Source organism: Polyodon spathula, chromosome 1 (assembly GCF_017654505.1).
Source record: "Polyodon spathula isolate WHYD16114869_AA chromosome 1, ASM1765450v1, whole genome shotgun sequence".
Taxonomy (NCBI): Eukaryota; Metazoa; Chordata; class Actinopteri; order Acipenseriformes; family Polyodontidae; genus Polyodon; species Polyodon spathula.
The window spans coordinates 47809621-47827510 of NC_054534.1; the positions used below are offsets into that span (position 1 = coordinate 47809621).

At 38.8% G+C, this 17890-nt stretch overlaps 1 protein-coding gene across 1 annotated transcript in view; it reads left to right on the forward strand.

The window, feature by feature from the left end:
- Positions 1 to 17890, forward strand: part of LOC121319411 (glyoxylate reductase/hydroxypyruvate reductase-like) — a 45226-nt gene that overhangs the window by 15392 nt on the left and 11944 nt on the right. Inside the window, exons 4-6 of the mRNA XM_041256829.1 lie at positions 8259 to 8375; positions 9034 to 9122; positions 11769 to 11873. Of these exons, the coding sequence (XP_041112763.1) occupies positions 8259 to 8375; positions 9034 to 9122; positions 11769 to 11873 (311 nt within the window). The remainder of the gene's footprint in view (positions 1 to 8258; positions 8376 to 9033; positions 9123 to 11768; positions 11874 to 17890) is intronic.

Here is a 17890-nt window from a genome sequence, read left to right on the forward strand (position 1 = left end):
TATCCTCATTTCTTATTAACCAACCAGTGGTTTTGGAAACTTTTAGACCTCCCCCAGAGGACCATAGACAGCACACGCTATGCCCAGTTCGGGCTCTGCACTGTGATCTGGATAGGACGGCGTCCTGGAGAGAGTCCAACTAGCTGTTTGTCTGCTATGGGTCTCGCTCTAGAGGTCAGGTCCTATCGAAGCAACGTCTAGCGCACTGGGTGACAGATGCGATACGCTTAGCGTATGAACAGACGGACTCCCCGTTACCAGGGGACATTATGGCCCATTCTACCAAGGTTGTCCTGGAAGAAAACTTGCTTCCTTCTGCTCTGACAATGTTCCCCAACTCTGAGGATTGGTTTTTCCAGCAGGACAATGCTCCATGCCACACAGCCAGGTCAATCAAGGTGTGGATGGAGGACCACCAGATCAAGACCCTGTCGTGGCCAGCCCAATCTCCAGACCTGAACCCCATTGAAAACCTTTAGAATGTGACCAAGAGGAAGATGGATGGTCACAAGCCATCAAACAAAGCTGAGCTGCTTGAATTTTTGCGCCAGGAGTGGTATAAAGTCACCCAACATCAATGTGAAAGACTGGTGGAGAGCATGCCAAGACGCATGAAAGCTATAATTGAAAATCAGGGTTATTCCACCAAATATTGATTTCTGAACTCTTCCTAAGTTTTTTTCTGAACTCTTCCTAAAAAATGAATCTGAACTTATTTTCTTTGCATTATTCGAGGTCTGACAACACTGCATCTTTTTTGTTATTTTGACCAGTTGTCATTTTCTGCAAATAAATGCTCTAAATGACAATATTTTTATTTGGAATTTGGGAGAAATGTTGTCAGTAGTTTATAGAATAAAACAAAAATGTTCATTTTACCCAAACACATACCTATAAATAGTAAAACCAGAGAAACTGATAATTTTGCTGATAATTTTTTTCTCAATTTTTTCCAGAGCTGATATATATATATATATATATATATATATATATATATATATATATATATATATATATATATATATATATAGACACACACACACACACACACACACCATATTACTTCAATTTGGCGCTGCCCTCGAATTAAAGACACCCTAGTATTGATGCCGTAGTCATATATAAGCTAAAAAAACACACCGTAAACAATTAACGCGCAACACTGACTATCTGTAACGCCCCCGAAGAGACGGGAGCCTCAATCTAGCACGTAAATTACAAACTCACGTACACTAATGTAAGCATATTTTGTTTTATGGTAGTACAGTTCGGAAAGAAAATGCAAGATAACGTACAGAACAGCAGTCCTGCTGAAGTTGTTATGTGGTTTTGTTGTTTTGTTTTTAGTTTTAGAAGATTTAGTTTCAGTTTCTCTTGCTGATAAATTAAAAATATGCAAGTTACAGTGAGAAAAAAATAACCGAGTAGGATATATTGTAGTTTTAACAGAAATGAAACTGATATTCTGAGGTAATTTTTGGTGCAGAAAAACATTTACATCCTACTCTTGAATTGATCTGCCACACCAGCATTGTCCCGCCCCTTAACAACAAACACACTCTTAATTCGCTGGTACAGTACTCCCTGACCTACCAACTCCCACCGAATAGCTCTCGGTAACTGTCACCGATAAATGCACTGTAGTCAAAGTAGGTTAGCCACACATACTGCAACATACAGGTAGGCTACCGTATTACAGAAAATAAGCAATGAGATATTTCTAAAATGTCATAAATCATGTAATAAAATATTGCGGCATTTGAAAATCGTAGTATTATTAATAAAGGCCCCCCTCGTATAAAGGGCGCCTTCTTTTAAGGGCCGCGATCATTTTGATCAATTTAAGATAAACACTGCAGCGCCAAATTTAAGTAATACAGTATATATATATATATATATATATATATATATATATATATATATATATATATATATATATATACATACACACACACACACACACAGGTGTGAAAAAATTATGTAAAGTAAGAATGCATTCAAAAATAGACATGTTAATAGTTTATATTTATCAATTAACTAAATGCAAAGTGAGTGAACAGAAGAAAAATCTACATCAAATCAATATTAGGTGTGACCAGTAAACATCTTAATTGTCCAGGATTGTAGTTTAAGGTTTCTTTAAAGTTTAGCTAATAGTCCAAAAAGGTTTAGTTTTGTTTGTGTTTTTAAAGGGCCAGTGGCCCGACTGTGTCTTTGAGTTAGTAAGTGTGCAAAAGCGCTAAAACTAGAGTTTTGTCTCTGGGTGAATGCTATTCCTGCCGTTGTCTGCCATGTTATCACAATAGATTTTTTATTTTTTTTTTACTGTAAATGTATTTCTTCACACACAGATCAATGTAATGTGAAGCATCCAGAGAGGATAAATAACAAAAGCAGGAAAGGTGTCAACATCAAATACCAGACTTGTTGGGTATTTTTTATCGCTGGTGTTTACACGTTTTTGTTTTGTTTTTTTCAAATACAATGGCTGATCAATCATATAAATAGCCTTGGTTGTAAATCGCCCTCCCGACCTGTATTACAATTGTCTGTCACCTGCACTATATCAACCACTTTGCCACAGTTAGTAAGTAACTGGAGTCTGGAATAAGTTAAGGAATTGTTAACTTTATGGGCTGACAAGGAGGTGAATTCGCAATAGAAGGTACGGTGTTAATTGCCGTTGTGATGAAAACAACCTGACTGACAAGTTTGAAAGTTTACTCATATGATCACTGTGGCTGTGTGAAAGGGTCATGACCATATTATACCAGCATAGACTGCGCAATTTTGTGCTGTGAATTTTTTTAACGTTGTCACAGGAAATAAGTTAGCATTTGCCATTTTGGCCTTTCTACGCACGCATGAATCCTAGAACTTAAGGCAAGGTTAAGCGGTTGATATTTTCTGTCTATGAACTTTAATTCAGAACAGACTTTCAGATCTTTCCAATGTGTCTAGTACATTGTTTTACTCTTAATTGTCAGGATCTTTATTAAAAGCTACACTATGTGTTAATCGAAAACACGTCGTTGTAATATTAATAACATGTTTTTCATATTATTTAATATGTTAACTTTAGGCTACGTAGTTTACTAAGATTATATTAAATCGCTGCCTACTTTTATAGTGTAGGTTTTCTTTGTACATGTACTTGCAATATATTTGCAAATATTAGTGAAAGACAAGAAATACAATACATACATTACTTTGTATATGGGTTATGACATAAGCAGAAATATTTAATCATTTGTTGTGCAATTTCTATATGTGCTATTATATTTGTTTAAAATGTAACAACTTTCTAAAACAACACTATCTATTATTTAATACGTGTTAACTTTAATTCTCATTTTTCATAGACGTAGCAAACTCTCACCATAGCGATTTATTTGGATGTTCAATTACACCGTGTAACATTTTTTTTTTTTTGTTCCTGGGTAGTAAGTGTTATTTCCTAATTGCTTATGCCTCAAAAGTGTAGAAAATTGCTATTATTCCCCACAAACTTTGCTTTTGTGACCAGGACAGTGATATTTCAAAATATCACTATTTCCAATGGGAAAACGGGCAAATGTGTCTCTCTTCGTTCACATAAAGCCAGAAAAAAAACAACATATGAATCCAAATTAACATGTAGATTTACGATTATACTTATACTATTTACCCCCCCCAGCCCCGTTCAAAATTCTCACCTTTTGTTGCCTTATAGCCTGGAATTAAGTTTTTTTCTTTTCATTTATCTACACATCCTACCCCCAACCTTCCAAGTGATAAAAATATTAAAAAAATTTGTGAAAATGAATTAAAAATAAAAACTGAAATAGCTTGGTTGGATAAATGTAATAGGAATCCTAAATTAGCTCAGGTGTAACCAATCGCCTTCAAAACTACACACCGTTAAGTGGCCTCCACCTGTATTGTAGCGATTCACGTGATTTCAGGATAAATTCCCTCTGCTGGGTAGTGCATTTCAAAGCAAAGACCATGAGCACCAAGGCGCTTTCAAAAGAACTCTGGGACAAAGTTGTTGAAAGGCAAAGATCAGGGGGATGGGTAAAAAAAAAATATCAAAAGGCCTAGAATATCCCGTGGAGGACGGTCAAGATGATTAATAAGAAGTGTAAGGTATATGGCACCACCAAGACCCTGCCTAGATCAGGCCGTCCCTCCAGATTGGATGACCGAGCAAGAAAGAGACTGATCAGAGATGCTACCAAGAGGCCAATGGCAATTTGCAAGAGCTACAGGCTTTTATGGCCAAGACTGGTCAAAGTGTGCATGTGACAACAATATCCCAAGCACTCCACAAATCTGGTCTGCATGGTAGAGTGGCAAGAAGGAAGCCATTACTCAAGAAAGAACTCTTGTGTGAAGTATGTAAAAAAACAAACAAACAAACAAACAAAAAAACACTGGAGATTCTGTATCCATATAGCAAAGTTTTGTCATCTGACGAAACTAAAACGGAACTTTTTGGCCTAAATGCAAAGTGTTATGTTTGGCACAAACCCAACACCATGCATCACCCAAACAACACTATCCATAATGTGAAGCATGGTGGTGGCAGCATCATGTTATGGAAATGTTTCTCATCGGCAGGGACTGGGGCACTTGTCAGGATAGAAGGGAAAATGAATGGAGCAAAGTACAGAGAAGTCCTTGAGGAAAACCACTTATCCAATCAAGCTATTTCAGTTTTTATTTAATTCATTTTCTACAAATTTCTAGATTTTTTTTTTCACTTAGAAGTTGGGGGTAGGATGTGTAGATAAATGAAAAAAAACAACTTATTGCATTTTAATTCTAGGCTATAAGGCAACAAAAGGTGAAAATTTTGAAAGGGGGTGTAGACTTTCTATAAGCACTGTATTTCACATATTTCAAACCTAAAATGTTGTAGATCTTAATTTAAGTCCTAACAATAGATAAAGATAACCTAATTAAACAAATGACACAAAAATGTGAGGATTTTTGGCCCATTCCTTCTTACAGAGTTGAAGCAGTTTTGTGATATTTGAGGGCTTCCTTGCATGGACAGCTCGCTTCAGGTCCTGCCACAACATATCGATGGGGTTTAGGTTAGGACCTTTACTAGGCCATTCAAAAATGCAGACTTTCTTCTTCTGCAGCCATTCTTTTGTAGCTCTGCTTGTATGTTTAGGATCATTGTCTTGCTTCATGACCCACTTTCGGTTCAACTTCAGCTCATGGACGGATGGCCTGACATTCTCCTCTAGAATCTTCTGATACAATGCAGAAATCATGGTTGTGTCAATGATGGTAAGCCGTCCAGGTCCTGAGGCAGCAAAGCAGCCCCAAACCATCACACTCCCACCACCATGCTTGACGTTTGGGATGAGGTTCTTCTGTTTTGAATGCAGTGTTTGGTTTTCGACCAAACATAATGTTTCTCAATGAGGCCAAAAAGTTCTACCTTTTGATTCATCTATACATAGAACATTGTTCCAGAAATCTTGTGGACCATCTATGTGCACTTTGGCAAACTTCAGACAGGCAGTAATGGTCTTTTTGGAGAGCAGCAGTTTCCTCCTGGCTATCCTGCCATGAACATAATTCTTGTTCAGTCTGTTTCTGATAATTTAGTCAAGAATTAGCCAAGGTGAGAGTGGCCTGCAGATCCTTGGATGTTACTCTGGGGTTCTTTGTGACTTTCTTGATGATTTTCCGGTTTGTTCTTGGAGAGATGTTGGTAGGATTTTGTTCCTGGGTATAGTGACCGTGGTCTTGAAATTTCTCCATTTGTAGACTGTCTGACAATTGATTGGTGGAGCCCCAAATCCATATAAATGGTTTTGTAACCCTTTCTAGACTGATCATCAATAACTGTTTTTCTGATGTCCTCAGATTTCTTTTAATCATGGCATGATGAGTTTCCACACACTTGTATGGTGAAAACCAAACTCACAAAGTTTCTGATCTTTATATAGGGTGGGGCTTCCCAAACTCACCCCTGAAGGTCTACCTAATTACTTAAACACCTGATTCTAATTATCCCCTTTAATTGAGCTGATAAAACCAGGGGTTCACTTACTTTTTCACATACCCTGAATCTTAATTACTCATTGTTTTGTCTTATTCATACATTTTGTTTCAAAAGACATTGAATTGGTTAATATAAACCCTGTTGGATATTTAAGAAAAGACTTGATTCAAGAAGGCGATCATGGTATAACTATGGAATTTCCATTATTATCATTGCGGTTCACAAACTATTCTCTTGGCACTGTATGTTTATTTTATATTGGGATATAATGAAATGTACATAATACTAACAGACAAAATGTGTGATCTTGTCCTAGTGAGGTCATTTATTTTGTAAGGTGTCCGTTGAGTAACATAACTGTTCTGACCCCTGCATATGATGTGTTTTAAGATGAATTACCACAGTGATCTGTGCCCAAATGTTTTCCAGCAACCTACAGAATTAACAAATGCTGCATCATATAGTCCAATATAACCTGTTGAATATAATGTTACGTTAACATATTGAATTACATACTGCTTTGTAGTTTTCTCATATAGGCTACTTAATGAAAAACTGACAAATGTGACATTTCAAAATCTAACATGAAATCCTATACTGCTATTATGGCTTTTGCGATATAATGTTCTAGTTTATTTGATTAAATGGTATTAAATAAAATATCTAAATTATGCTAATGTTTTTTTTTTTTTTGTTTTTTTTTTTAATTGTCTCAATCCTAAAATGATATGCAAAACTTTTGGCCATAGCTGTAGATCTGATTGACAGTGCCATTAAGTTTTAATTACGTGCCCAGTCCCGGTAGAGATGTGCTGTGTTGACAATGTAAGTACACCCACCCCTCGTTATATTGCCCCTCTGTATACTGCGGATTCGGATCTATCATGGTCCTGGAGTTGGCTTTTTTCTGTCTAACTGTGTATGCCTTAGCTGCAATATGTATAGGCACTTAGAATTACTGTTCTTTTTATTTCATACTGCACATCAAACAAAAATATACAAAACAGTTAAAAATAAAGCATTATCGCACTGTTATTATATGCACAAGTATTGCACAATAACACAAAGCAAATTTAAATATCTACTTGCTGAAGCCAACAAGGTGTTCACTTGTGGTAGCAATTAATGCACTAGCAAAAGTCACAGGGCAGTGACATCAGCTCCCTAGCAACAAGCCTCCTATGTTTGGAATGGGATTCTTTCAATGCAGGGGGTTTGTGCATTTGAGAAAGGAGAGGAAGACTAATGAAATTAATTGGAGACTTAAGTTGATTAGAAGCAATTACCCTTTGTAGTATGAATTAAATGGTGTACTGCATTTAATACAAAAAAATGAGAACGGGTTGCGTAGAGAATTTATATTGGAGCCTGGCCCCAGAAAAAACGAGGGAGTGTTTGTACAGTATGTGTAAGCCTGTTTGTTTTTCTATGGGTCACTCGCTATATCACGGCCCTAGATAGCAGATTTATATTTGACCCCGACACCCACGATATATCAAGTGGGTGGTGTAACACCATGACTGGATTTATATTTGACCCCGACACCCACGATATATCAAGTGGGTGGTGTAACACCATGACTGAAAGTATCCGCTAGCTCATAAAATTCACACAAAGTATTTCCATTGCATTTTTGCGCATCATTTATTGTACAGGCAATCACGTTTTCTGTTGGCAATTTTAATACCCGCATCGCTAAACTCGAATTAGGATATTTAAGAAGAAAACAAAATGGTTCCAAAACTGTCTTAAATTTGAAGGAGTACAGTATTTGAATTTTTGGTAGGTTCAATAGTTACCATTTTTTCTTTTACTGTACAAAACTTATGCAAACTTGGCACTCTGTAGAAATTTTTTTTTTTCTTTTTTTGAAAACAGGTGATCCAAATATGCTTGAGCAATTTTTGTAAACTAGCTTATATATCCAAGGCTTCTAAATCCCTTTTCTTACCCTATTGTTGCCAATAGCAATATAATTTGCTCACCTGTTGTGCTAAAGATATTTTCTTTAGATGACTGGAGTGGTGATATGGTTCCATCATGCAACTATATCTATCTCTATCGCTGTATTTAAAAAAAAAAAAAAATCCTGTTTATCTATATTTAAGCAAATAACCAATCACTTTAAGCACATGAAGTGTTGCTAGTACTAGTAAAATATTAGAAAATATTTGAAAGCCTTGGTTATAGTCTTTAAATTCACTGTTAAAATAATTTGTTCACAAACACCTTTATTTCCTTCTCCTCTTAGGGGAATCCGTGTGGGCTACACTCCAGATGTTTTGACAGACTCTGTGGCTGAGCTCACTGTCGCTCTGCTCCTGGCAACCTCACGTCGACTCATTGAGGCTGTGAATGAAGCAAAAAAGTAAATTAATTTGCTTGCACTAATTATAATACTCTATGTTATAATACCCTTATAAAACTCTATACTCTGCTGATAAAATCTGGCAGACATCTTCCTGGTTTTCCCTGTTTATTTGCTTCAAAACAGCTGAATGAATTTCTTGGAAATGTTATTGAAGGATTATCTTTGCCATTTATACAATGGTGTGCTGATTCAAGTTGGGTTTTTTTACGTTTTGAAAGAGCATAAATGAATAAAAAAATCAGTTCTGAGACTTCTACCGCCATTCAGTCCTGGGTCTCTGAATTTTGGGATACCATTGTGATCTGGAAGTATATCCACTGGGGTTAGTTTGAGATAACAAAACTCCAATTGTAACAGGTTTGTTTTGAGCGCTAGTGAAAAAGCCAAGTGTACCACAAATTTAGCTTCAAATTTTAGCTTCAAGATAAATAACTTGTGTATAAAACTGCAAATTAGCTGGGAAAATCACTGCAGTTCAAATGCAACATGTTTACAGCCAAGTTGCAGCTTTTTGTTATGTAATAAGGTATATTACGGTATGTTTTCACATTACCACAATTAACTTTTATGAATATGGACCAAAATGTTTACAACTATCAGTGAAGAAGTGCAGTGATGGCATGCCCATTAATGTTCTCTCTGTTTTCAATGGCAGTGGTGGCTGGGGTACCTGGAGAACTATGTGGCTGTGTGGCTATGAGTTGTCACAGAGCACTGTGGGGATTCTTGGCCTTGGCAGGATTGGTAAGTGGACAGCTTTCTTTGGGTTTTGGAGTATAACTTCTAACAATATTGTAAGATACCAGAATACGTTGTGCTGGGTTTAAGCCTAGTAAAGTGGGCAGCAGGTTACCAAGTAAGGGTGGAAGGAGGTCTCAGGGCTGGTAAAGAGATGTTTTATGGTCTTGTGAAAGGCGGTTAATATCCACTGACAGAAGGGAGAGGTATACAAGAAGTGACGTTGCAACGCCACACAGGCTCGCAAGATTTATTTACAATTCTAGTATTTATAATTAATTTCAGGTAGCCACCACTTGGGTACCAACAATGGTAACTCCTTGGGCAGGGCTAAGAGGAGCAACCACATGACTATACCAGCAGTGGTACAGAGCACAGGTGAAAATACACAAACATAAGTGTAAACAAAAGAAAGACACAGTTAAGAAAATAAGTTGTTTATAGACAGCGAAGCGCTGCTCCCACAGTTGGTCTCAAAACTATGTAGACCATCAGTCCTGGCTGTGTTGGTGGTGTGTCAGCGGCACCCTTTTAGTTAGGGATCTGCAGCTGACTGCCATTCTCTGTAAGCAAACCCAGCCAGCAGTGTGTCTCAGGCTAAGGATTTTGCTCTTTCCTGCAGACTCCTCTTGCACCCGTGAAGCCAGTACTGGTACCTTAGCCCTGTTACAGTCCTCTACAATTGTACTGTCTACCTCCTGTCTATAGAAGGTTACCATATCTAATAAAGAACAGCTGGTTATTGAACCCAAATAAATTATCACACAATAAGATTCAGCCTAGTTTTTTATATTGATTTATAATTTAAACATAAATCTAACAATGATTGCATTTATGTTAATACAAAACTTGCCACTTTTCATTAATAATCAGATTTATTCTTCAGATTTCTAAAATTTAAGGTTAAAAAGGTCATCTTTCCTTATACAACAATATGGATCCCTAATAGAATGTCCCAAGATTTTTCACTTGACAATGCCTATTGTTAAGGCAGAACACACAGGACCAAGGCTTACAGTGTCGTGAAAAAGTATTTGCCCCCTGTCTGATTTTCTGCATTTTTGCACATTTTTCACATTGAATTTGGTCAGATCTTTTTTTGGGTTGTAGTAGTATATAGAGGGAGTCAGAGAAAAAATGACAGCAAAGTTTGGTGCTTCTTTCATTTGTTTGGTGTGCAAGGTAATCAAACATGCAATCTTCATGTGTGAAAAAGTTATTGCCCCCCTTAGTTAACTCAACCTAATACTTTGGTTAACAATCAGGCCTGATTTGGGCCAGCCCTGTCTAATATAAATCTGACTGACTTTGGCCCTTACCATTTAGAGTGAAGTTGTCAGCACACAGGTTCTAGAGGTACATCGTGTCACGATCAAAAGAAATTCCTGAAGACCTTCGGTTGTTGATGCCTATCAGTATAGAAAGGGTCACAAAGTCATTTCTAAGGCTTTGGGCTCCACCAAATCAGTCAGAGCCGTATTGTCCAAATGGAGAAAGTTTGGGACAGTAGTGAATCTTCCCAGGAGTGGCGATCCTGTCAAAATCTCTACAAGAGCAAGGCGTAAAATCGTCCAGGAAGTCACAAAGAACCCTAGAACAACATCCAGGGACCTGCAGGCCTCTCTCACCTCGGCTAAGGTCAGTGTTCATGACGCCACAATCAGAAAGACACTGGGCAATGGGATTCATGGCAGAGTGGCAAGGCAGAAACCATTGCTCACTAAGAAGAACATGAATGCTCGTATAAAGTTTGCCAAAAAACACCTGGATGATCCTCAAGAGATCTAACAATGTTCTATGGACAGGTGAGTCAAACATGGAACTTTTTGGCCAACAAGTGCCCCATTTTGTCTGGTGAAAACCAAACACTGCATTCCACAATAAGAACCTCATACCAATGGTCAAGTATGGTGGTGGTAGTGTCATGATTTGGGGATGCTTTGCTGCATCAGGACCTGGACGACTTGCCATCATTGAAGGAACCATGAATTCTGCTCTGTATCGGAGAATTCTAAAGGAGAATGTCAGGCCATCCGTCCATGAGCTGAAGCGTAGCTGGGTCTTGCAGCAAGACCGTGATCCAAAACAAACAAGCAAGTCTACATCAGAATGGTTCAAGAACAAGAAATTTGAAGTTTTGGAATGGTCTAGTCAAAGTCCAGACCTAAACCCCATTGAGATGTTCTGGCAGGACCCGAAGCAAGCAGTTTATGCTCAAAAACCCACAAATGTCACTGAGTTGAAGCAGTTCTGCATGAAGGAGTGGGCCAACATTCCTCCATGGCACTGTAAGAGACTGATCAATAACTACAGGAAGTGTTTGGTTGCAGTTATTGCTGCTAAAGGTGGTGTAACCAGTTATTGAGTCTAAGGTGACAATTACTTTTTCACACAGGGGCACTGGATGCTGCATAACTTTCTTAAATAAATGAAATAAGTATCAATTTTGTGTTTTGTTCACTCAGGGTCCCTTTTATCTAATATTAGATTTTGGTTGAAGATCTGATAACATTCAGTGTCAAAAATATGCAAAAATGCAAAAAATCAGACTGAGTAAATACCTTTTCATGACACTGTATAATCGTTACTTTCATGACCAAGTGTGCAGACCAGTGCCTTGCTTCAGTCCCTGATTTGTGTTCACTACAACAGGTGTGGCGATTGCAAAGCGTTTAAAGCCGTTTGGAGTGAAGAGGTTCATCTACACTGATGTCGCCCCCAGGCCTGAGCTGGCGGCTGAGATACAGGCAGAGTATGGTAAGTTACAAAATACTCCTTTAACAAGGTATGCTAGTAGCATGAATATATTCCTGCAAAGAATATAAAAAAATGTAATTGTGAAAGAGTCACCATAACCTAATAACATGTAGAAAAGTATTGGTCCTACACTTAATATAACATCATTCAAGAAAGCATTTAGTGAGCAGTAGCCACTAATTTTATGGGGTGATTTTAACCTTCATGTTGACTTTGATTTGGATTCTAACGCCTTAGAATTTTAGAGGCTGCTGGATTGCTTAAATTATGTCCTGCATGTCAAAGGTCCTACACATAATCGTGGCCATGCTTTTAGATCTGCTAATTTCTCGTGGTTTAGCTGTTAAGAACATCATATCCCTAGATTTTACAATTTCTGATCATCTTGCCCTTTTTGAGGAGAATCTGCCAGTATCTACAAAGACTGTGGACCGTAACTTTTAAATCCTGGCTAATTCGTTCAACTGCTGTTAAGCTTTCTGATGCCTTTTTTAAAATTTATTTTTACTTAGTAGTCGTTCACTGCTACCACCCCTGAGCTGACTTGGGAGGGGTGAAGACGAACACACGTTGTCCTCCAAAGCGTGTGGCATTAGCCACCCATTTTTTTTTTTTCTCACCATGTAGCCACCCAGAGCTACAACGTCAGAGGACAACGCATCCCTGGGCAACTTGCAAGCCCGCAGGCACCCGGCCAGACCACAGGGGTCGCTGGTGATGGGTGAGCCGAGGACACCCTGGCCGACCTAATCCTTCCTCCCGCCAGGCGGTGCTCGGCCAATTGTGCGTCGCCACCTAGGAGCTCCCGTCCTCAGTCGGCAAAGGAATAATGTGGACTCAAACTGGCGATGTCCAGACTATAGGGCGCATCCTGCACTCTACGCAAGTGCTTTTTACTCGATGCACCACTCGGGAGCCTAGCTTTGATGTTTTGTGCTCCTCACTCTCTGGGTCCTCATCAGTAGATGAGCTGGTTAATACCTACAACACCACCTTGACTGGTATCTTAGATACTGTAGGACCGATCAAAACTTGGAGAGTCATTTTTAAAAAATAAATAAATAAAAACAAATGCTTACCATGGTTCAATGATACAGCTCGTTATATGAAATGAGGGTCGTAAAATAGAAAGGAGATGGTGGGAATCTAAATTGCGTGTTCATTACATCACATGGAAGGGCCACCTGATTAAACAGAGGAAGGCTCTGGCATTGGCTAGATCATCATATTATCCCACTAAATCAAGGAGCATCTCTATTAAATGTAAAGTAGTAGATAAAAGGTTTTACAGTAATGGTGAGACAATATCAGCAGTGTCTGAAGCCAGTGAAAAGTCTTGGGAGATGGGAAAACGGGGATCTAAAGGACACAGTTCATGCACTACCTTTTTTGAAAAGGTAAAAGGCTTTTTTGATCAACATGGATTAGATCGGCAGAAAGTAAACCTGCTTATTACAGATGGAGCCCCCTCCATGACAGCGAAAGAGAAAGGCTTTGCTTCCCGTTTGGCTACGATACACTCTTCATTAAACACTCTTCACTACATCATTCACCAAACTGTCCTGTGCGATAAGTTGTCTGGCGAATTGAAAAAAAAAAGGATTTTATGATGAGATTAGAACTACATACGCTCAACTTCTAGCTTGCAATATTGTCTTTTTCAAGCACGTTTGCAGGACGTTTCAGCTGAATACAATGATCTGTTGCTGCATAATGACGTTGGCTGGTTAAGTTGGGGGCGTGTGCTAGGTTTTGTGCAAATCATAGAATTTCTTTCAAATCAGAAGACCAGCAAGACTGGTGAATTAGTGGAATTTATGAAAATATGTTCCCACAATGTCCCTGGTTGCTTTTCTGTATTACTGGTCACTTGAATTCCCTCAACCTGTAGCTGCAAGGCCGTTCTAGCAGTGTCGAGGATCTGTTTGAGAAGGTGTGCGCGTTTCAGAAGAACCTTGAAATCTTTACACTGACTTAGCAGGAAAAATGTTGCACTTTCCCAAATTGCGTGCTGTTGTACAGATGACACTTCGATGAAAATAATGCAAAAAATCATGAACAATCAAAAACTTTCAAATGTGATTTGCGAACCATAAAATTCTAAAGGATGTGCTTTTATTTGTTTGTGATCCATTTGTTGTCTCTGCTGACGGAACATGCCCATCTGAAGTGAAGAACATTCTTGATTCAATTGATTTAGGTGCCTTTCAATTAGAAATTAAGGCTCCAGACAGAGTTCAAGTGTCTTGAAAGCAAAATTCAGAGAAGTGGGACCTTGTGATTTCTGGACACTATGCTGCCCAATTTCAGAATAGCCAGAACTTCAAAGATGTTTGGATCGACATGCCTGTGTGAATCGGAGTCTTCCTCTCTGAACATTATAAAAAACCATCAGCGCAATCGTCTCACAGGTGAGTATCTCCATCAGTGCACGAGCTGTGCCCTAACCTCCTACAAACCAGTCTTCAGAAAGCTTGCCAGAGAAAGACAATGCCACCTCTCCCATTAGATTGACACAAACACAGGTAAGAGTCAGTTTATTTTTAATTTTATTAAACTTGCTTAAATTAGTTAAACTTTTCTAATGTTGAATTCAGATTAAACAGAGGTTATTCTAGTGGGATCACGGAACTGTTGTTGAAGCTGACACACTGGGATCATTCAAGAAGCTGCTTGATGAGATTCTGGGATCAATAAGCTACTAACAACCAAACAAGCAAGATGGGCCGAATGGCCTCCTCTCGTTTGTAAACTTTCTTATGTTTCTTATGTAACTAACTAAAAGGAAATGTGGGATTACATAAGCTCGACCCTTGCAGTCTCTCATCAAAACTTAAACTAGAAATTAATAGTTGGGGGTCATCTTTGATCCCGATCTCTCATTTGAGACTCATATTAGGGAAGTTACTAAAGTATCTTTTTGCCATTTGAGAACTATAGCCAAACTTAGACCAATTATTTCAGCATCTGATGCTGAGAGACTAATGCATACCTGTTTCATCTAGAATTGATTATTATAATGCACTTTTTTCTGGTGTCCCAAAACATGTGGTATCCCGTTTGCAGCTTGTTCAGAATACCTCTGCTAGAGGTCTGACTAAAACCAGGAAAAGTGAACATATTACCCCTGTTTTGGCCTGTTTACATTGGCTCCCTGTGCACTATAGAATTGATTTTTAAGATTTTGCTGTTAACTTACAAGGCCCTGAATGGATTAGCACCTAGTTATTTGCAGGAGTTACTGACCCTGTATCTTCCAAACCGCACTCTGAGATCACAGGATGTGGTGCTGCTAGTTATTCCTCGGGTCAACAAAAGCAACATGGGAGGCAGGGCTTTTTTTTGTAGAGCTCCAATTATGGAATGCTCTGCCTTTGTTTGTCAGGGAAGCTGGGACCGTTACAGTAAGTCAAGACTAAAAATGCACTTTTATAAAATGGCTTTCTTATTTTGGTGGGTTTTAATGTAACTTTAAAATTGCTGCATTTGTATTTTGTGTGTGTATAGTGTTTAAATATGTTATTTAAAATGGTCTGATGTATGTATGACAAGCTATACAAATGTATTGTGGTCTCTCTTTTTCTGCATGTACTGTACAGTGCTTTGTGATACTTTATATAAAGCGCTATATAAAGCAATAAATAAATAAATATGACAGACACAATACAGAATTTCTGGTAGATCACAAACAATCTTTATAAAAACAAAAGCCCTACAGCTTTTTTCAGATCAGTCCAAAATATTACTATTGAATTGAGATCTGGTTATTGCACAGAACATTCCAGAACTTTTATTGTTAGGTTATCATAACCCTGGTTGCCTGAAATTAGGAATATTAACCATTACCAAATGGGTTCCCCTTAGACACCCGAACCTGAAAACTGTATACTAAAGACACTTGTCAGAGGAGGGTGACGTAGTGCTGCTCCTCCACCGAGCGCATAAACTCGCTACTCACTCTGACAGTATCGCCATTTTCCTTCGAGAACTGCGAACAAGGACGCAATGATGTCGAAGTTAATGGTTAATATTCAGGCCCGGCGGCAGCATGAACGCAGTGGGGGGCATCCAGTTATTTAGGATGGGCTCATTTTGGAAAGACAAATCAATTAGCTTGTATTCTTTATTTTACTTCACTGTGATGACAATAAAAAAATTAATAAATCCTATAACAGCGCAATATTATGAACTATCCACACAGCACGAATTAGCACAGCTCTTTCTGGATTTTTTTTCTTTTAAATTAGGCTAAATTGTACATCGATATCGTGCACATATTTCTATATCAATAATATAAAATTCTTCCAAAAACACAGAAAAATATAATATAACACAATTGCAATGTGAAACATATATAGACGTTAACAGATATTTACATATGAAAAGCAATAACTCAACTTTAACTTTGCGGTGTTTTTGCTTCACAATATCCATAGAGAAAAGGAAAGTTTATTGTTTACTATTCCCATCATCAGCCACCTGAAAAATGAAATATCTGTATACTTCACTGCGTAGACTTTGGAGTTGTTTATTTTTTAGTTAATCCAGAAGTAATTGAATCTTCATCCTGACTCACGACACTTCTAAAGTATTAAGCATGTATGTAATGCTGAATTTTGCATTATAAAAAATGTCTAGTTGCAAAAAGGTCTACCTCCGCTCTCTTGAATCTCTCCAAAATAAAGCTCATGACATCGGGATGGAGTCTCCATTCCGCGCCACTGGAGACCCCCCTCGTAAGGAGGTCTGCAGCGCAGTTGGTCACTCCAGGCAGATGAACTGCCTGAAGTGAGAGAATGTTCACTTGTGCCCACAGCAGAAGCTTGTGGGCAACATGGTGGAGACTGGGCCTCCGTAAATCACCCTGTTGGTTTATGTAGGAAACCGCGGATGTATTGTCCGTACAGGAAAGCATGTGCTTCTCCAAAAATTCTTGCAAGGATAGTTGCACTGCCTGTAGTTTCAAAATACTGATGTGGCAACCCTCCCATGGGGGCTGCTACACACCCTGTACACCTCAGCCATTCCACATTCTGCCCCAACCCGTGTTGGACGTGTCTGTGGTAATGACCTCTCTTCTGGTGATACTGCCCAGTACTACACCTGACAAGCCATGTGGTTGAACCAAACCTGCAGCGGGCGCATATGCAAACGGTCCAGTGAGAGGGTGTTTGATGCTGCTGCCATGAAGCCCAGAAGCCTCTGGAAGACCATTACTGGTAGTGCCCTGCCGAGCTGAAACAGCTCTAAGCAGGTGGTTACTCAGAACTTTGTCGTCCAGCACAGAGTAACCAACATGTGTCCTGAATCCAGCACACCCCTAAATAGGTCTGTGAGGCGAGAGTGTATTAAATGGAATGTCCAGACAGTAATTTGTGTACAGAAATAAAATAATTTATTTTTATTATCTATACACAACAAAATAATTAAATAACAAAAGAAAACAAAATGGTGTGAGGGAAGGAGTGCAGGGGTGAAATCCAAAACAGACCGTGAGAACTCGTCTTTAATCGTCTTCGTGGCAAACCATACATAAACAAAAAAAGACAAAAGAAATGTTAGTGTTTTCAAAAAAATCCCGCTGCACCAAACTAGTCTCTCCCTCCACCCATTACTCCGCCTATTTTACTTTCGGGCCAACCCCGAACACAGTAGTACATTCCCTTTAGTATGTAATGTCCCGCCTCTGTAGTCAGTGGAACACCAATCCCCAACTGACAAGTGTCCTTACCCTTCACTTGACTCCAGTGGCTGGAATTTACATACTCATACTTCCGCCCCTCACCAAGGTGCCGCCCCTCAAAAAGATGACTTTTGCCATGGTCACGAGATCTTGGTAAGGGAAGTCCCGAGTTGGTTTGATGCCATCTACTGTCGGGAGGCTGAATCACAGACCGAAATCCCTTTGACTCATCACCAGGTCACTATCTGGGTGGGTGCTATCTGGCTATTTGCATGGGTTACCTTCAAACCCAACCGACGTAAATAGTTAGTGATAAGCTCTGTGTGTTCGTGCT